Below are 21814 nucleotides of genomic sequence, written 5' to 3' on the forward strand. Positions count from 1 at the left end.
TGTAAAGCTAATGTAAATGATGGTCCATCAGCTAGTTTTACCACTGTCCTGCATAAGCACAGGGGGAAATGCTGGCGTAACGCCTCTTAAGGATGTCATACCTGGCTAGCAGTACATGTCAAAACTCCTGCTGTAGCTCTGCATGAGTCCGAGTCAGGCAGAATGGCATGAGAGAGCAGCTGGCTTTGTGTGTCGGCTTCAGCTGGTCTAGGGTGTGTAGGCACAGGGAATAAGCAAAAACGCTTGACTGCTCATCTCTGCAGCAAATAATCCAAACAGAGCAAACAAAGAAAACCCAATGACAAAGTGTACCATCATGTTTTTTGTTTGGTAAAATATCACCCTTTATGTTTGCTTTCTTATGTTATCAGCCCAATAGGATGAGTCCATCCTGTTAAGTAAGCTCAGCTCTCCATCAAGAGAAAGACATTGTCTTTTGAATATAAAAAATAGTTAAATCTGTAGACATATGTAGAGAGCTGCCCTGTAGCCACGTCTTGTCCCATTAATGACCTGACATCACAAACCAAACATGCGTTTCCCAGTGGTGTCCTCAGACAGGAAAGAGTTTGCCTTTTATCATGACCTTTGACCCCTGGACTTGGAATGACCTCTTATGGACACATGCGGTTTGCCTCCTATAGGATGAATGCTTCTGATCAAAAATAGGAGACCACACAGTGATAAAACAATTACAGCGTACAGTCTGCTCCCCAGATTTTTAGCCACTAACAAATAGTAAGTGCCGTGTACTTCCAGATTTCAGGGCAGAGACATAAAGGAGGTAATCAGCAATAAATGAAATGTGTGTTGACAGGTGAAAGATGACTGTACGTCTGTGTAACGCTGGTTTTGGTGACAGAGCCCTGTTTCCCTAAGGAAAAACTGTGTTCTTAGATGTATGTATGTATATCATTAGATGTATCCAGTATGGATAGCATTACAAACTTTCTCTCTTTACCATTGATTATGTCAGTGCAGGGTGGTCTGTATTTCTGCTAAATAAATGCCAGATGCCTGAAAGTGAATCAGTTGTAATCGGAGGAGTTTTATTTTCTTATTATCAGTGCACTGAAGGCTGAGTGAGCCAGATGAATGCTCTCCCTGCTGGTAGTAAAGCTGATGAGCCAAGCCTTGTTGGGGTAGTGATAAGGTTTACTTACCTTGATAAATCTTCATTGTGTATTTTAGGGATTGCACTATGTCTTTATAATGATCTATAGAAGAAGGCAGATTACAGCTTGCATGTCCCTCTACTTTGCAAATCCATCCCAAAGTCTGGAAGCCCAACCCAGCCTAACAGTGCCCTCTGAGGTTTCTCTTCATACCTTCATCAATGCAAAACTGGGTGTCCCGACACCAAGCCAGCCGTGCCGTGATAGTGCTCCCTGTCATGCAGAGCTGTTGCATAGGTACAGAGGCCTTGCTACAGCTGCACAGAACAGTATCTTTTTTTCCAGTGGGATAAGAGGAACATTATCACTCAGTCAAACCTATGGTTTTGGGTTGTGTAGGCAGGCATTGCTGAAAACACACTTTTAAGCAGGTTCTGTTTTGAGCCGGTTTGGGTTTTTTCCACTATGAATACTGTCTTCAGATGAAGGCACAAAGCTGTGGTCCTTAGTGTTTGCTTGCCTTTGTCCATGGACTAGAAATGTGCCGAGGCAGTCTAGAGCCAGCTCCGTTTCCTAGCATAACTGTCTGTTGTATTGAGTCTTCAAGTTTCTTTCTTATGTTCACACCAGAGACATGGCATCAGCATAAGCCAAACTGCAGGTGGCTATGTTTCTGATGTCTCCTGTCTGACTTACTGCTTTCGTGAAAGTTCATATTTTTTAAAGAACTGTTTTTGAGATCATCCACACCTCTTCCCCTTCCTCTCCTGGTGCCCCTCCAAAAACCATCAGCTGTGAGGCTTGTGTTCTGGCAGACAGCTGTTCAAGGCACTGCTTAAAAAAGATGATGTGGTTTGTGCAAGAGCAAGGTTTCACTTCAGATAAATCTCATTGCTGTAAACATGGTATTGTCGGCAGGGCAGATTTGCTGCTTGTTTGTTTCTTTCTTATACTGCAGCAACAGTGATGTTCCTTCACTTACATGCTTCTCATTTGTCTTTTGGTAATGTTTGCATTTGTGTGCAGATTAGTCATTGTGGGGTTCTAGGCATATAAATAAGTTGCCACATTCTCATACTCTTGAGACATGAAAAAATGGAGAGAGATGAGAAGTCAGATAAACCCTTAGTTTTCTTCCTACAGAATAGCTGAAGAATTACAGAGTTAGGAGTAATTTTTAAGTAGATAGCTTTCAGAATTTGTTGGAGGTTACGATCTTGTCTATTTCCTAGACAATGGTGTTTTATGGGTTTTATGTCCCAAACAAATGGGACAATTTTTATGCCATTTGTCCTGCAAACTTAGCTTTGTGACTAATTCCAGGGAAATCAGTAAGACCATGCATCAGGTATTTTCCAAACCCAAGCTCCTCTTCTACATGCCCTTTTGTTTAGAAAATGATAGATCATGTGAACATTGACTGTTACCATTCTGGCCTCAAGCCCAAGGATCCAAATGCTACTTGATGCATGGCATAGCTCCTTGATCTGCCTCTTTGCTTCACACCCAGCTTCTGCCTTAATGCCTGCAGGCAGCTGGGCTCTGCTATCAGGCCATGCTTGCTGTTGAGCAAAGCCACTGCACGTGCTCTGGCACACAAGTCCTAGCAAAGTCCTGAGCAACCTTCCCACTGCCTGAATTTACACGTATGTCATAGAGCATAGGGAGAAGCAAACAAACCAGTATTATTCCCCCTTCTTTTAATAATTCATTATGTTCTGCATACTGTGATATTTAGCTGTATGCTTTTTAAATTGATAAATCGAGATTTTGTCTGTCTGTACAATGCAGATGAATGCAAAACCTTTTGCTGTTTAACAGTAGGTGAATTTATTTCTACTGGTAACTGCATCAGGAGCTGTGCTTCCTTGTTTGCAGGGGCAGACAGGCACTGAGTCCTCTGAGGGTGGCTGCAGCTTCACAGCCCTCTGTCACAGAGTCAGAGTAATTTCAAAGTGTAGGCTTTTATTTCAGTAGGCTGAAGCACACGTGCCAAGATCATCTCTTCTGATTTCTTCTAGATTTTTTTAATACCTTCTTCACTGCATGAAAATACTTTGCATGAGGGTTTAAAAGTAGAGAGTAGTAACTTTGGATAAAGGCTTTGGCATATGAGTGCTCTTAATAAAAATTAAGAGCCGAGTTATATCCATAGTGCCAGATATGAAGTGAGCAAATCAGTAAATTGGGTTGTTAGGAAAAATGCTCTCTAGCCTTTTGATACTGCATTGTATTCATCATATATCAGCATGCAATAAAATGTTATGTTCTCTACTGCCTGTAATAATATAGGAAGTGGTGAAAATTGGAATGAAAATCAAACCCATTGATCCAGAAAAACACCCAAAAACGTAAGCCAGTGTTTATAAAACCTTCGGAGGCTGTCTATACATAGGCAAAAGTAATTTTGTATTACTTTTGAATTATATTCAAAATAAAGAATTAAAACTCATGAGCAGGCAGCTGTGATTAAAGTTTTTTATTAGAGTGCATAAGCATCTGCCTCTTGCATCTGCTGGCTTGGGTACTCAATATTGAAAGACTGAGTAACTATTGAATGGATTTGTAGTGATCTAGTTACTTGTATTACTGTCCTTATAATGAACATTAATTCCTTTTGTGTCTTAATCAGAATTTCTACCTGGCAGACAAAGGGAAGAATGAAAGCAATGAAATGAACGATAAAAACAAAGAGGCTTTACTGGAGGTAAGCCAGCATGCTAGTTTGATGGTGCAAATGTCACCAAAACTGTCACCATCTGCATCTGCTGTGCAACAACAGTGGTTAGTTCTTTGGGCAAATATGTAACAGGAAGTTCTGTGATGGTTGGTGTCTTTGTGTCTGAGGTTTAATATGTGGATGTTCCTCTGCATCTGTTGCTCACCATTAAAAATGCAGATTGTATCCCCTAGCAGAGAAAATAAATGATGGAGAATTATTTTGTTGTTATAGATCCCAGTGCCATGAAATATTTTTATCTAGTGTTTCTATGACGAGTAAAGTTATGATAACAATAAAAGCAGTGTTGTACAAATAAGAATAAAAGAACCAGCTGTTACCACACCCTTAGGCCATCCCTTGTGACTTAATATTGTTAGTAAGGTTAATCAGTAGCAAACAATTATCTTGTGGATTAGAAGTAGATGTACTTCTCACTACCTGAAATTATTAGCTGTACTGCAACAGAAAAAGAACCTTTGCACTTTTCTAGAAAGTTTGTTTAGCCTTTTGCCTTTCCTGCTGAAGTTTTACTTCAGTTGTATGTTTGAGAGGGAAAAATCCAGAGCTATATGAAAGAAAAGGTTTTCACAGTTCTCCTGGCAAGCATTTTAACTTTGGTAAAAGTTCACAAAGGAAATGCTGCTCTCAGGTGACAGGATTCCCATTTCAAAAGAAGTGCATCTCATGAAGGCACCATGTTTCAACCAGCAGAAATCCTGGTGAATTCTAAATGAAAACATTAAGTAATAAGCGTGTTGGCATTAAAAATTACCCAACAGTAGGTCCTTCAAGCAAACAATAAAGTATATTTGTTTAAACAGTGTTGTAAATGCTAGTATGTATTTCAAGTGGAAGCAGAGATCAAGGGGGATTTTTTTTCTTTAGCTGTTTTTAGAGCTCTAAGCAGTCTCTAAGGATTCTCTCCACAGAACTCTTTATCTACAGAACCTATAGATACAGCAACAGAAAACTCAACAGCAGCAGTACCAACCATTCTATTGCCTTCACTGAGCACATCTATGTCTAGTTAAAACCTTTTGTACATTTTTGCTTGACCCTTTAGTGAATGGAGGTTTTGTGAGCATTCTTTTCCAGTGTGAGCAGCACCCAGCTCTCATGGCTGAGTTACCATGTTACCTTGGAAGTTTCTTTTGCCCAAGATGTTCATCTCCCTGGTAACTACATTGCCCATATTTGTATGTTTGCTGTCACAGGAAATGTCTTGTCCTTTTTTTTTTTCTCCAAGGGAGCATTTTTCTGCTATTTATTAATAGGGTTGTATGTAAATATATTTATTCTGTATATTATTATTCTTGTTGCACAGGAAAGCTTCTGTGGGACATCTGTCATTGTGCCAGAGCTTGAAGGGGCCCTTTATTTAAAAGAAGATGGAAAAAAGTCCTGGAAGAGGCGTTATTTTCTTCTGCGAGCTTCTGGAATTTATTATGTACCCAAAGGAAAAACCAAGGTCAGGAAGCCAAATAATCCCTCTAGCAATAAAACAATTCATGGAGGTGAAAGTGAAGAACTCCCAAGGTGACATTTTAAGAGCACTGTCTGGTGCATCTGGGAGGGTTGTGGTTTCTTTGGTTTAACTTTGACTACACCACTTGTGCAAATATTAGAATGTAGGCACTGAATCCTGTCACATTTCTCTCCTTTTGATTTCTATGGATGGATAAAAGCATTAATGAAATGCTCCTCCGGAAGTCAGTGGGGGAAAGAAAAACAGCACAGCACCCTTTAGCTCGTGTTATGCTGCCAAAGTGCTTCACTGTTATATGGGTTTCTTGTGGAAGAATATTTAAAAAATTCTCAAGTAAACTCATTTCTTATCACAAAAAAGGTGGAATTTTCCTTTGTTTGATACCGACTTTCTGCACCAGTAACCACCATGCAGAAACGCTATATGTTTTTTTCCTGTGGTGATCTTTACCTAGAGAGTGTGTTGTGCTTTTTGTGTAGAAAGAAATGAGACAGAAGCATCCACCTGACCAAATCAAATGCACTGACATTTAGTATTGCAAAAATTTAGAGTCTGAATTGCCAGCACTGGAGAAGCAAAGAGATCCTGAATGTGTTGCACATAAGGGCGACTGGCTTCTCATTTCCACAGTGGTGAGGTAGAATGGCCGCTTCTGGGACTGATGGTTTTGGGGCTTTTTTTTGTATTCTGAAAACCACGTCTGTTACCACTTACAGCTCTGCTAATGCTTCATATTTGAAAATTCTGGTATTGCAGATGGAGCTTTACTGTTATGATTTCTGCTGTGAAACTTCACTGTTTTGCTATTCCCCAATTAAATTGCAAAGGAAAAGTAAAATAAAATTGATAGCTTGTAAACGAATGCCACGTTGCTGCTCCAGTGACCTGTCTTTATATTCCAATCTCAGTGAAACACAGACCTAGATTACCTTGCTGCTTTCACAGCAATTTATTATGACTTTACTTGACCCTGAAATAACAGCTTTCAAACCTCAAATCATGTTGCAGACACACAACATCCTATCAATTAGGAACTAGAATGCTATTTGGAAGGGACTCAAGGTGGGAAGAGTGTAAGAATACTCAAATGAAAAGTCCATCTTGGACATTTCCTTGTAGCCTGCCCCCAACGGTGGCCAGCAGAATGGTGCCAAAGCAGGGCAAGCATGTACTGATAGCTACACAGCCTTTTTTCATCACCCAATCATACCAGTTTCAGTGACTTTCCATCATAGTGCAAATGAGGAAAGTGCTTCCATTTTTTCAGGTAATAGACTGCAAGCATAGGCTCAGGATGGAGCCATGCAGTTGTCTTTTAACTGCTGTTTAACATTTTATTGCCTGTTAGTCCTTGCACCCTGTACAGCACCCGGCCTATAACTGAGCCATTTTAAGGAACTGTGTGAGTGTTTCAAATTCACTATATCACCAACTCAGGCACTTGCAGGGACAGAGGACCTTGAAGCTAGTTCTTTAGCAGATAGTTAAGCTAAATGGTATCACAATCAACTGTTTGCTCCTGCTTCTCTAACAGCCTTCAGCAAAAGGATGCGTACGTCCATGCCTCAGCCGTTCCAGAGAAGGTCAAGTTTCTCAGTTCAAATCTATGTTTAATGGTGATTTAAGTTAGTTACTGGGCTCTGTATTGGAACAGCTGAGGCTCAGGTAGACTTGTCTTTTGTGGAAACAGTAATCTCTGGTAGATGAGCAGGCTGCAGTTAGGGTGCTAAACATCTTGAAGCACTGCAACAGAATTCAGTACAGCTCTTCAGTCAAAGTCCTTAAATTATGAGAGTTCATCCCATGTCAGGGTGGTATGAAGAATGCACATGCACCTTGCTGAAGTCATTCAGTTGTGGGTAGAATGATCTTTCACTGAGGTACAGAAACAAACAGTTGGCAGACAATAGTATCTTCAGCTGCTGCAGCTGTTTTGAAGTTCATCATATAATCATGTTTTCATTTGTAAATCTGGCATACTTTTGACACTTCATGTTGGCTGTAGAACACATGGCAAATGTGAAAATACAGAGACACATTCAGGTAATTATACACACACGCCTTTGGTGGTTTTGGTTCTGTTTTGGTTTTGTATTTTTTTTAAGAAACCAAGCACCAGTCAGCACTGCTGACTTAATTTCTTTCTTCAGCATTACTCACATCCCATTCAGAAACATGCTGTTAATGGACAGGGTCACAAAACAGCAGAGGCAGAATTGCAGATACAATTTTAAAATGTGTTTGTTACATGTGTTGCTTTGTCATTTAACATTGCAGAAATGCTAGCAATAAGTGCCTTTATCCCTTGCATAAAAATTTGTTCCTTACTTTGAAGAAAATGACAACTGCATTCATATTGCTCTAAATTGCTGTTACCTGGTTTGTAAAGAAAAGGATCAACTCATTGATTTGAGCACATTTAAGAATTTACAGTGTTGGAAAATCCTAGGTCCACACAGTCAATGACAAAATCTTTGACATCAGCTTCAAGGGAGATGGGAGAGAGAGAAGCCCTGTCTACATATACTATGGAGTTTTTCCTCTCCCCACAAAGCTTACTTGCAAACTCAATTTGTAAATAAATCCAACTCAAGGGTGTGTTGTAATAAAAGTATCAGTAAGAATGAGAACAGCATAGAAGAACCTTCATATGTGGAAATAAACCCCAGTCTTAGGGGTAGAGAGGATTTGTGGTTTGGTGTTGGGGTTTTTTTTCCACAATTTCCTGGTTTCTTTTGCATTTCCACTCAAAGAATTGCAAAACTTATGCTTTGTATGCAGAATTCTGCACTGAGAAGTGTGCCAGCAACAGAAACATTGTTACTTTAGCAATATATTGTGAACCGGCAAATGTTGCAATAAACAGAAAAGGAATGATGCCAGTAAATTTGAGAAAACGCAAAGCAAAATAGATTACATGAGTGCTTATTTCCTGATGAGAGCTTGTTTGTGACATACTGAAGAAAAACGAGCTCTCAAAAGAATTTGGAACCCCAAACCTCCTTTCTCCACTTAGAATTGTAAGGATGTAGTTGCTAGGCCTTTATCTATTTTACTAAAGTTAATTGTTACTGTGGTGTTCTATTTGGTCTTGTTAGCCATAAGCCAAAATCTTCACAAAAAGCAATAAAGCACAGCAAAACCAGAACAGCAACAAAATGTTGCACTGTTTGTGTTATATATTATTCCTAATGTGTACTGACCCTTTTTCAATTGTTAGTTTAAGAATGCACACATTTAAAATTAACCTTTCTTCAGTCAACTTCATGACAGCTGAAAAAGTAAAAAACATTGGCATTAACGCACTTGAAAAAAGTCCTATTAATGAGTTTCACATCAAAATTCAATTTGTTCTAACAACGATGTACTTGGTTTTCATTTATAGACTTCACGGGATCTGGCATGTTTCATTCAATTTGAGAATATGAACGTTTATTATGGTTCTCAACACAAAGTGAAATATAAGGCGCCTACAGATCACTGCTTTGTCTTAAAGGTAATGTACACAAACCCTAAGTTCTGCAAATGTCACACAGAGGTTCTTTTGTATGTAAACATGTTTAAATTCGAAGCTTTGGATACCCTGAGATAGAATACCTCCTGCAAAGTCATGTCTATTTTCTTCTTCGCTTCATTGTTGATCAGCAACAGGTCTTTAGAACCTTAATTTTAAGGACTTGTAGTCCTATGATATATGTCTGCACTGGGTCTATAAAGTTGTCTTCAAAACAAGCCTGAATATGCTTCCATATTCAGACTGTTCAGGTGACTGGACACATCTGGACAAATGGCACACAAGGCAGATGTCTGATTAAGACTGGCAGTCCCTAACGTTGACATTATAAGTGCTGTGGACTATCTACTAAGAAGTAAGTCTACCTTTTATTTGCAGTATAGTTGTACCTGTTGAGTGGTTTGTTGAACTGAGATGCAAAATCTTGCAGGAATAAACATCTCAGTTGCCATATTTTATTATGCAACTATTTGTGGCAGGAGGGCAAAAGACGTTTTTCACCCACTCGTGAAAATCAGTGTTTGTTGTTGAAGTATCTTATTGCTGCCTCTCCAGGCAACAGCACTGCAAAAAGGCTGACAATTCTGCATTTCTTTCAGGAAAGGAAAAGAAGCCTATGCTTTTTACATAGTTCAGATAGCAGAAATGAAGCTTTGAGGTTGCAGTAATTAGGCCTTGCTTGCTATCTGTCATTAATACAGATTTTAGATTACAGTGGGATTACTGGTACAAGAAGGAAGATAATCTTGTTGACGCTTCTCTATTGCACTGGCCCGCAGTGCCAACAAGATATTAGAAAACACACTGTCTTCCTATCTCAGAAAAGAAGTATGGGAAACATTCATTTCAGAGGTCACAAACCATACTTCTGGCAGTAGCTGCACACTTACAGTGCTTTTTTATTCAGTTTCAAAATGTCTGCTAGCCTAATTTACACATGGCCAAGCAGAAGTGGTTTATAGACCAGACTTACTTTCTGAAGCAGATGTGTCTAATTAACACAGATGACCGGTTTTAATACTATAGTTCTCTGCAAAATGCTCTGCAAAAAGCCACTTTATCCTTGTTTGTAAAACAGGGGTGAGCCTTCTGAAGTTAGCAGGTAGGCATTATTTCTGAAAAATACAACTTCTAATGAAAAAAAAAGTAAAAGGGGAGCTGATTTAAAAAATAAGGGGAAATTGATTTTCTAAACAGATGTCTGGTCAAAGAATTATTTGACTAATAAGAGTTTTTCACATTCTGATCAGATGAAAATAAAAGCATGATTTTTGAAGTGTATGTAGCAATGTGTTTAACTGTTCACAACAATTAGGAAAACTTTCTGGACTTACGGCCATCTTTTGTGGAAAGAGGTATGCTATAAATAAGAACTTATACAAAAAAAGTCACGACGACTGAAATGCTCTATTGGATGTGTGATGTTAGTCCTGTACTCTCAATGTGAAATGTGAAGAACAAGATCAAAAGCTCACTGGGGAAAGCTTTATGTGTAATAGGCTTATAAATGTATGAAACCCGCTTAGCAAAACTGTTTGCTGTGATGCTTCTAAAATGTGTTTGCGGTATACTAGAATAAACATCATATTGATAAGATCATTATATCTGAGCGACACTACCTAGTGATGAATAGATTATGTTACAGTGATTGTTCTTCATTTTAATTCCCACAAATCAGCATTTGGTAGATTCCTGACCAGCTCAGTTTCAGACTTGGCTTCTCTTAACAGCTGTCTTCTGCAGTGGCTGGAGTTGGTCAGGAAGTATGGGCAAGTATTGGTATCTTCACGTCTTCTGTTGTTTCAGAAGTGGAAGCATTCCGCTTACAATGGCTTTCTAAGGGTGATGCAATGGAGAGTTTCATATTTATTGTGATTTCTGTACATTAATTTGAATTCTATATATACCTTTTTGAAGGCATGCAGGAGATGAGTTCGTTCATATCCTCTTACCTTTGGAGGCTGGAGCTGAGGGTGTAATGCAACTGGAGATCTGTGGGCTGAGGGAAGGAGCAAAGTTAAATGATTGGATGCTTGGTGACACAAAAGTGTATGGACAGGAACACGGAGTCATTTATTACACTTAGTCAATTTTTGTTCCTGTCTGTTTTTATATGGAAGTCTCCCAGAAGAAAGTATCTTTCTTGCTGGGACACACTTGTCCTGAGATGCTGAAGGAAAACAAACCATCATTCTCGAGATATCTCTCATCCTGCCATATTTTGAGAATAAAGTCCTCAAGATGAAATGACAGTACTTTTGCAGGCAGGTGCAGTGACCAAAAGGCAATAGATTTTAACAGGTAAACATCTTTATTGTACTGGTACCCTAGTAATTTTTAAGGAACTTAGACGCCCATCTCAGTCCAAGCCAGATGGAAATTTCTCCACAAGGCTGCACTGCTGTTTCTTCAAAGCTCTTTCATTCCCCTGTGTGTGCCTTGGGACCGGGGGCTCTGCAGAGGTTCTCTTCTGGTTACTTGTTTGCGTTGGCTGCAGGAGATTATCTGTCTTTAAAGCAAGTGGGGGAAAGCACTTGGAAGAGTAGCAGCCATAGCCCATGCTAGCTGTTCACTGAAGATGCCTGTAAATCAAAGGAGATTTTCATATTTTGGAAAATAGGTTAGTCTGCAGCCTTATTAGCTCCAGCAAGCTGTAACACCACTTGGAAGGGTTTTGAATAATAGCATGCCACTACATTTTTTAAAAGAGTTGTATCTTTCTAAGGTGCCCCTTAGGAATAGCTGTGTCAAAACAGTGAGCAGTCATTAGCCAAGTAACTTGCTTTGCTGTGTTTCAAACTTAGCAAAAGAAACTGCCCAGCTCAAAGGCAAGAGACCAGCTTGTACTTTATTGTGAGGAAGAAATGCAAGGACTTAACAGCTTCAGCAGTATCTTGTTTCTGTGCTAGGTGGAAAATCCTGCTGAATTCAGAACCAGACATAATTTCCCAGATTTGAGCATTGAGTTGAAAAAAATACTGTATTTCCTACTGGTTAATCTAATTGGCATCCTTACTTCAAGAACAGGAGAAATGCCCTTTGTTCATTCAAATGGCATCAAATGGCCAGTGATGTGGGCTGAGGTGGAGTTGAGTACGGCCTCATGCTTGAGGGAAACATCCCTTCTTTTCCTCCAGTCCCCATTTGAATGATGAGCCTTCTAAAACAAATAACTAGACTAAAACCTGTAACATTTGTAGCTGTCTTCAAAGGTCCTGTCTCATGCTAGCAAGTGGAAAAGATAAAACATTTCTTTTTGCCTCCCTCCAGCCTTGGTCATCTTTATGATGTGTCTTTACAGAGGGAAGAGCTCTCAAGAGATGTTACAAGAACAAACAGAGCATTCCTGCCATTTTTGTCTCTATGTGCCAGGCATCACCAAGAACTTACGGGAAAGAGGAATGCTATAACTAATGTTAATCACAGCCCTGGTGACTTGGTTTTAGCTAAAACAATGAGATTTCTCAGGTTGTCTGACCCTGCTCTGAACTATGTGGGCTTTTGCCTCAAAATCTTCAAGACATTTCTTTGAATGTAGCTTCACCTTGATGTCTCTAAATGGGATTCAACCTTTTTTTCCAGTTTCTTCTGTTAGGCTACAGTGGAGCAAGGGGCTTACAAAGACAGTGAGCCTTTGGTCCTAGTGCCTGTCCCAGCTAAGATGCATCCAGTCACGGGGAGCTGGCAGCTCTCTCTGTCCTGTTTCTTTTTTAATCTAGCCATTTAATTTCAATTTCAGTGGTCATACCTGCGTTACTTGGTTGATGCTGTCTTGGGGGCTGGTGTTAGCGTATCAACAAGGTCATGGTCATCATGAGTGGGTTGCTTTGATACTTAGCCAGAAGCTGGGGTAGTTTTTGCAGCCTGTGATGTTGGAACTGCACCTGGACTAGCTGTTTTAAACTAGCTCAAATATAAAAATATCTTGTCTGCAGATCCATCCTGTAGGATGTTCCTCTTACAGCTAGAGAAGCATGATGTGTTGTGAGTGCTCTTTGTCCATCATTTCTTCCCATTACATCAGCACCCCATTTCATATACTGTAGCTCAGAACAAAATGGGGTTGTTTTTGCATATTCGTTAACCATCAAGACACTGAGGAGATAATGGGGAAAAGGGTAGAAAAAGCCAGAAAGAATTCAAAGACACATCACAGTGTCTACCAGAAAAAAGAAAGCACTTTGCTGAGCTTATTCAGGAGCTTCCTTTCAGGATGATTCAGGAGACAACTGCAGTAACTGAACAAAGCAGTTGCTTCCTCATATCAGCTTCTCTCAGGCAGCTGAAAGCCCAGCTGGGACCAACTGAAAAGAGCCCAGCTGGCTGGCTGGTGTCAGAGAGCAGGGTCACCTTTAGCTGTCCCTGTGCAGCAAACCAGAACTGATGTGGCTGGGTCCTGAAGATGAGAGTGCAGCTTGGCAGAGGCTCCAATGGAGTTGGCTTTTAGGAATCCTTAAGTTTTGGGGCAACTGTAAAGCTTGAAGAGCTCTTATTTCCTAGTAGCTACTTGGTCTGTGCTGAGCTATATATAACCTTATATAACTGCTAAGCAAGCCTTCCTCCCTGAAAGGAAGTCCCATGTGTAAAACAAAAAAACAACACAAAGAAGCCTCGGCATATTAAAAATTGAGTCTCTGAATAAAATAAATGCTTTTGGGACATCTGCTTCTGTAAGCATGTAGATTCTTCCTATTTCCTACTCAGCGTAAATGTAACACTTACAAAAATTTTAAGATCCCACCCTTCACTGACATCAGATGAAGTGAGTCTTTTCTTAATAGAGACCTCCATATGCAGAAAAGAGGAAGGGAAAGGGCAGCCAAGTGTGGAAGAAGACCTTCACTCAAACCTGCACCTGTTAAGGTCAGATCTGTCCCTCTGTTCCATGCAGAGGAGGTGGGAGAGGGTAGTAGCACGGCCGTCCCCGCCACCCTGCAGAGTGCTGGTCACTCCTGGGAGAGAAACGATGAGGGAACAAATATATCTTTCCTTCACAGAAAAAGTAATTTCACACACCACATGCAGCAAGTGTGCCAGTTGGAGTGGCTTGGTTCCTCACAGTTGCTTTTGCATTTACAAATGCGAATTTTTGTGCATGGATTCCCTGCAGACCTTCTCTTTCACCATCTACTATGTTACAGGGGAAACACTGTGGAAATGGGTGAGACTTTTGTGAGGTATTTCATATTCTGAAGCTGAAAGCCCTCAAAACCAAAGGATTCCACCATGAGGGAAGGGATCAGTTCATCGTGCTAGCAACAGCATCCATTGCACTGAGCAGAAATTATGAACATAATGTTTATTTTGTACATTGAGAATGCGTGTCTGTGCACACACACGCTAGTCAAGAAGCTGGTTTTGTCACACCATGTGGAAAACTCCTCCGAAGCAGACAAAATAGCAAGGTAATCTATATGCAAATTTGCTGGTTTAGTCAGTCTGATGTGTCTGTGACAAAGAGTGGATTTAATTATAGTTTATTGGTGCTGGTTGTGCTTGAGTAATCTGGAGGTAATGGTGCATAATGCTGAATTAATCTAGGATGAAAAAAATTGGTTTCCTGGGGATTAACTGAGACAAAGGCAAATCATCCTCTATTTCCACAGCTGGGCACATTTTCCTGTGTAGTCTAAACAGCTAAGTTTTCCTGGTGTCGTTTGGAAACTAATTTTTTTTTAAAAGAAATTTCTAATGATCTAAAGAATTTTAGAATTAGATTTCAAGAATAGTGTCTGTTTGGAACAGTGGCATCATTCTACCAAGTAATTTAGTATTTAGTTGCTCTGCTGCTGGTTCCCTCCTCCCTCACACCTAGTATGCTCAGTCCCAGACTGAGTCATGTACATAATACATTCAAAACATTGACAGTTAAGAAGGGAGAAGGTGAGAATTAGCAATGTTTGTGATAGCAAATGGTAGGAAAAAGATGTAGAACCAATGGCTAGTGCAGGAAATGAGGATAGAAAACAGGAGATTTTTGTTTCTTCATGTGAAAGGTTTGAAGATTGTGTTAGCATGAATGCTTCAGATAAATATTTCAGAGTAAGATTCATTGCTAAATAAAGTGAAAAAGCAAAAGCAGACATACTCTATTACAGAACACTTTCAGATATGTGGGATTACGGTCATAGTACATGCACACAGTTTTGCAAGATTGATGCATAAACAATGGGGAGAATAAGGACAGAGAATGGACAGTGGGAAATGGAATATAATAGCTTCGGAAAATATGATTTGCTGCATAAAGCAGTTCTCTTTGGCTACAGTGGCTATTACATGTATTTTTAATGACCTAAAAATTTTGCCTTGGTTGTTAGAGGAATGTAGGTCATATCTTCCTTATGTAGGTATCATTTCTTTATAATAGGACAGTTACTGTTTTATCTCTGTACAGTTCACACATGTCTTCAAAAGATCAATTAAGCATGGTCATTTTAATGCAGAGAGTGCACAGCATCAGAATTTGACCACATTTAATAGTAGATGGCAAATTTGAACCACATTGGTGTGATTTTTGAAAAGTGCTGAGTATTAATTCTCCTTGCAGTCATGGGAGCCAGAAGAGTCTCAGCTTTTCTGAGAATCTAGTTCAACATAGCACAAGTTCATACGTAGAAGATAAGGTATCCAAAAACTGACCATTTGGTGAAAATCTGGCCTAAAGCCAAAGCTTTTGATCCAAAGTTAGTAACTCTATGCTTCTGGCTATTGTTTCTGCCTCAGAGACTGAGCAATGATCCATATATTTTGGGGCAAGGGATCCAATGAGATGCCTGAGTAAATTCAGTTTACTTTTCATCTTCAGTGTTGGACAAAGGCAAAGCAAAATACCATTTTATTGGGATAATCTCTCATTTCATACACACATGCCCTTTAGTCATTTGTTTTGGCACAAACCATAGAAACCACATAGTTCAGTTCCTATTTCGTCAGGTTTTCGATGGTTTTATCTTTTTTTCCTTAGGCAAAGAGTTTATTTTATATCTGAAAATGTAATCTGTGCACAAATATTTTTTTAAACCTCTCCAGAAAATTAGCTCTTTATATTCAATTGCTTCTGCTTTCTTTATCTCTACAGTTGATACTTACAGAGGAGACAGTGGGTCAGAGGAGAACACTAGGTTCTGTTCCATGCCTTTTCAGTGCTTTTCTGCATGGAACACAGCACATCCCTTTGCAGCCTGACATTTGAGGTGCTCAGGCCTTAATAAGTAACTAGACAGGTTCCAACACTTCCAAAAACACAGACCCAATGATGCAACTAATTCATCACTATTAAGAGTTTTGACATCAACAGAGAAAAAAGTTCTCTGTAGACAAATCATGTTGCATTTTAATACACCGTATCATTTTGAAGCACGATTCCATTTTTTTCTGTGAGAAAAATTCTGGAGTCCCTTTTTACTTGCATATTACCACTTCTCATTCAAACTATGAGTTCTGGGGTAGTTGCTTTTTAGACAGTCGTCTTTCATAATTCGTTTTGATGCTGCATGTTTCAGAGGCAAAGGTGCTTCACCTTTCCAGAGGAGATGTTTTCACTTTGCTATCAGATAATTTTAATGACCTTTTCAGGACACAGTATGCACCACATAACAAAGTAATTTATCTGTCTATGTGTGAGATGTGTAGGCTGTGGCATACTGAGGTTAGTGTTACTTTGCCTAAAAATACAGTATTTCTCACGACTGTCATGATTGATATTGTTACAACCTCTATTAGTCTCACAGATTATTACAGGCACTATGAATCTAGTTTAGCAAAACCAAACTTGTGTGGTGACTACACCTCCTTAGGTCTGTGTGCTGTACTAAACAACTACCCTGAGATACAGGAACTGTGAAAGGAGGAAATTGGTTCCCGTGGATCTTTACATTAAATCATAATATCCAGGGACTTTCAGCTGTCCAAATTCTCCTCTGAATTGATTATCCTAAGTCAGTGCTTTTATGTACTAATAGATTTTGCATATGACATGAAGCTTTTAGTGGAGAGTCAAGCTCATAAAGGTCAGTGTTGATAGCAGACTTCTGCCATTTGTACTGCCAAAGTAATTTCACTGTGGTACAGTTCTTCCCAAGTGAGCAAGCTGCTGGGGTGGGGTGACAGGTCTTGGCTGAAACATTACTCAAAGTAGGCTTCGTGCATCAAAGAACCACGGGAAGCCAAATGCGTCCATCTGAGCCACTAATAATCTTTTACAGGTATAAACCTTATGTATTAAGCTTGGTGCTGCTGGTGTTTGCTTCTGTGGTCTGGCCTTGCACAGAGCTGCTGAGGGCAGCTTCTGCACTGGCAGCATGGAACAGTCCTCCCTGGACCTGATCCAAAGCTCAAGAAAGGTAATGGGATATTTCCAGTCAACCTCAGTGGGCTATGGGTCCAGTACAAAGTTATGTTTTATGTGTCATTGGTAAAGTTTCACATAAAAAGAGAGCCAATGCTGCTGCTGCTGCTTCTCAGAAAATGAGAGACAGTACAGTCCTTAGCTGTTACAAAGCAAAGATACAGGCTGCCTGCAGGGTTTTGAGGTATTTAACCTTCCTTATGAGAGCTGGGCATTCAGCAGCTTGCTAGTTGAGTCCCTATTTGACAGAATATACTTGTGACTCTGCATTTAATCATGGTTGCTGATTGGAGTAATTTAATCAAGGAACTGATTGGGGTAATTTGGAATAGGCCCCACTGGTGAATGTCAGTAGTTAAGATGGATTGCCCAGTGGAGACAATAGCTAGTAAAAGATAGGGTAGAGGGCAGGCAGCAAATAACTCTCATGTTGTCTGTCATGAGACACAGCCTTATTCACTGACAGTTCCCTCTCAGCTTCTCAGGATGGTGAGAAACCCACAGTCTCAAAATATTCATAGACAGGGTAAGCAGTGAAGTGAGGAAGCTGGCTGATGGTGCTACATTATTCAGATCATTGAGGAAAGGGCAGACTGAAGAATTCTGGGAGGCCATTATGAGGCTGAGGTTCTGAACAGTAAAATCATAAATGACATATGGTCTAGGTATGCACACAGTAATGTGCATAGGGTCAAAAGCAGTCAGAACTTCACCTGTGAAATTACTAACTTTGAGCTGACCTGTACTATTCAGGAGCAAGACGCTGATACGGTATATAACTTCATAAAGGCCTTGTTTCAGTGCTCAGTGCCGGTCAGATATGTAAATCGAGCATTAAGAGTTATTAGAAAAGGCATAAATGGTAAAACAGCAAATGCTGCCATACCATGACACATGTCCATAGTTTCCCCTCACCTGTGTGGTTCTGGTCCTCTCATTTCAAAGAAATACAATAAACTTGGAGAAGGATCAAGGAGGAGCAACAAGGACAAGCAAAGGAAAGGAATGACTTTGACTTGAAGAATGACTGCAGAGACTAGAAGCTTGTAGGCTGGAGAAGAGTTAACTTGCCAGGAATGTGATGCAGATCTCTAGGCTCAGGAGTGGCATGGAGAGGTGTGGATGGGGGTCAGCCATTCAGTGTCTCTTCTGAAACAAGAATGTTATACAAAGCTAGTGGGAGTCAGATTCAGAGCAAAAGGAGATGGTTCTTCATAGACTGTATAGCAGACCTGGGAAAATTGTTGGTAAAAGATGTTGTGGATGCCAGAACTCTTTCTGGGCTCAATAAAAAGCTGCAGGAGTACCTGGAGGAGAAATCCACTGAAGAACCTAAATACAGAAAATCCCCATCCAGCTCAGAAAATCCTCTGACCTGAAAATAGTTGCAGACAAGGTGAGTACAGAGAAGGGTGTATCATATATACTGGTCATCTTCTTTCTCTTCCCTCGGTATCCATTTGTGGCCACTGCCAGAGTCCAGATACTGGGTTCAGGGACCTTTGCTCTGACACAGTACGGGTGTTTGTGTGGAACTGGTATTTCTGTAGAGTGTCCCAGAGGAGAGGTCTGCAGCAGCCCCTCTGAGCTCCGCAGCCGCAGATCCCCATGGCAGGGCTGTGTCTATGTGCAGCGCCGTTACCTAGCTTGGTCTATGCCATGGCTTCCTCTGCCTTGTTTATGCAGTGTGCACTTTCCTCCAGATGTTTGCATGAATTCTGTGTTAAATTACAGAAGTCTTTTCTTTCTTTTTTTTTTTTTTTTTTGGTAACAAAAAACTGTAGGTGTGGTATTTGAAAATGAGGGAAGATATGCAGACACATTGGACTTTGTTGTCATGAAAGAGTACCAAAAAAAAAAAAAGCCTTGCTTTTTTCATTTTTGAAAGCTTTGGGTGCCATCTGCTGGGTTCAGTAGGACCTTACACACTGGAGCAAAATTGCGAGTTGCTTGTTGAAAAGTGCTTGAAGAATTTAATTTATCAAGGGTTGCAATGTCTTTGTTTGCACCTCCCAGTTCTTTTGGCTCTGTTGGTGATAATGTTACCCAGGTCTATGGGCTGTACTCAGCCACACAGAGAGAAGTGCCTGCTTGCAGTACCCTTTTAAGGACAAGATTCAGACTGAATTCTCTGATGCTTTTCACTGTGTTTGGTCACATAATAGAGAAATGGTGGAAGGAAATAAGGTTTGTCAGGCATTGTGTCCTGGCCACATAGTGCAGTAGCAGAGCTCACTCTGAGCAGCATTCAGGCTGTGTGAGGCTGCTGGAGACAGGGACAGGCAGACACTGGGGAGCTGGAGAAGGCTGTTTTCCAGGGACCCTGGTTACTGCCTCTTGTTTGCTACGTGGCATAGGTGTATTGCAGCAAGCTACAGTCCTGTCTGTTGAACTGTGAATGGGGCGGTCTGTGAGTGTACCAGGTGGCTGAGGCACAGGTCCATGGGGTGGGCATGGTGCCGGCCCTGCAGTTAAGGCACCTGGTGCCAGTACGCTGGCATCTCTGGGCTTGCAATGTGACATGTCCCTAGCTTTCACCTTGGCAGTGCCTGGGAGCAAGGTAATAGAATAAGGTAGCCATGGGCCCTTCCGGAGGGCTGAAGTGGACTTTGCTTATTCATCATTCACAGGGGAGACGGCCAGCTATGTGTTTGCAGAAAAATGGTGAATAGTATGACCTGTGTGAGCAGCTGAGTTCAAACACACAGGGAGCTGTAATGCAGTTACCCACAGCACTGCCCTGGGACACATCTGTCGCTGTGAGACCCTTCAAGGGTAATATCCTTTGGTTTTTTTCTTCCTTGCAGTTACCTCCATGGTGTGTTCACTCTCGCTCCATAATTTGATGATACAGGGCTTTGGCAGCAATACTGGCTTGCGTGGTCCCATCCTTTCATCCATCCCTCGCTACTTGTTCTCTCCCCAAGCCACAGTGCCCCTTATCCCCACGCTGTATGTGAGGCTATGCTGCGTACTGCTGGGTTTTAAAAAAACAAACCAAAACTACGGCATGATGAAATGGGTTATATTTAACCCAGACCAGTTCCTTTTTCTTCGAATTGCAATGTGGCCTCCTAAACAGTTGGCCACTGTTGGGCCAACACAAGCAAGGGAAGCCTGGTGTCTGCAGTGCTGAGGGGTAAGCAGGGACACGTGGCTGAGGAGCAAGACCTCTGTATTCAGTTCTGCTTTTGAACCCCTGGATCACCCAGTTTAGCAGGATTTGGCCTCTGCACTGCTACCAGCAGGCATCTGCGAGGAGACCTCTGGCACCTACATCAGCCCTGGGCTGGTGGGCTGCTCACAGCCTGCGAGAGGTCCTGCCGAGTTCCCCACGTCCAGCATTGCTCTGCTTTGGAGGCTTAACAATATGTATAAAACCAGGGTCCTTGCTGCTAGGTGGAGGTATGCTTTGAACTTTCAGCTGCACAGGCTGAAAAGAGAGAGGTTTGACAATAGCAAATTCTCAGAGCATGTTTGGCTGCTGTTTTGTGCGTTCACAGTATTTCCCTAACTGTGCACCTATAATTTATAAGAATATAAATAAAAATGAACACATAAATGAGGGATAATGAAGCCTTTTCCTTTGGTTTCATTCTTTTTCTTGTGTATCAAGAGATGGCAGTGTATTAGTCCATACAAGCTACTAAAGACTTACAGCTTTCTCTGCTGTAGCAGGGCAATGAAATTCTTTCAGAGTCTTAGAGAGGATGTTTAGTCTCAGACAAGCAGGCAGCCTGGCATTTGGTGATCTTTGAGTTGCAATGGCACATCATCACATGCTGGTACTGTGTTGATCAGTAAGGAGAAGAGATCCTAAATTTTGTCCAAAAGGACAAAAAAGATTTAAAAATGGTAAAGGTTTCTGGTACAAACAGATGAAAAGTTTACTTCTGACGGTGTTGCATTTTGAATGATCCTCTATCTGGAACATATGGCAGTTTACATAACTGTTGGCAAATAACAGCAAGAATAAAGCAGAATAAAAATCCATAGGAAGAAAGCTAGAACTCAGCCTGAAGAAAGGCAGTCAGTTAGAAGGAAAAATCTATTTCAGCTGAGAGTTTATGCTTAAACAAATTTAACATACTCTTTGAAAACTAATTATGTTCAGCATTCAGTCTGGGTGCCTTACATATGACAAACCACAATGAGAAGCACGTTTCCTTCCAGTGTTCATACATTGCTTGAACCATAGCATTTGTAGACTTCATTAATCTATGATCAATCTAGATCACTATTAGATTTCTGTAGCCCTTGAATTCATATTACAGTGCATTAAAATTATTTCAAGAAAATGCTGCCAGTGGCAACTCGTGTATCATCTTTTTAAAATGTTCTTATACTCTGTTTTTGCTGCTTTTTTTTTTTATTATTATTTTTCTAATTGTCTTCATGTTGACATGATACCTATAGGCAGTGTTCTCACTGAGGTCACTGTGTGTGCCTTCATACTTTTGTGTAGTGGTTGGATTTCTGCATTTTTCTTATTTTATAAATTGATATCTTCCAGCACCCCCAAATTCAAAAGGAGTCACAATATATCAAGTACTTATGCTGCGATGATCAAGCAACCCTTCATCAGTGGGTGACAGGAATAAGAATTGCCAAGGTGAGATTAAAAGAAAAT

At 40.6% G+C, this 21814-nt stretch overlaps 1 protein-coding gene across 2 annotated transcripts in view; it reads left to right on the forward strand.

Annotated features, from left to right (window-relative positions):
• APBB1IP (amyloid beta precursor protein binding family B member 1 interacting protein) overlaps positions 1-21814 on the forward strand; it is a 67171-nt gene that overhangs the window by 36476 nt on the left and 8881 nt on the right. For both annotated transcript variants that reach the window (XM_056334212.1, XM_056334211.1), the window contains exons 8-11: positions 3748-3822; positions 5162-5305; positions 8709-8819; positions 21698-21796. In XM_056334212.1, coding sequence (XP_056190187.1) covers positions 3748-3822; positions 5162-5305; positions 8709-8819; positions 21698-21796 — 429 coding nt within the window. The remainder of the gene's footprint in view (positions 1-3747; positions 3823-5161; positions 5306-8708; positions 8820-21697; positions 21797-21814) is intronic.

This window comes from Falco biarmicus, chromosome 4, assembly GCF_023638135.1.
Source record: "Falco biarmicus isolate bFalBia1 chromosome 4, bFalBia1.pri, whole genome shotgun sequence".
In the NCBI taxonomy this organism is placed as follows: Eukaryota; Metazoa; Chordata; class Aves; order Falconiformes; family Falconidae; genus Falco; species Falco biarmicus.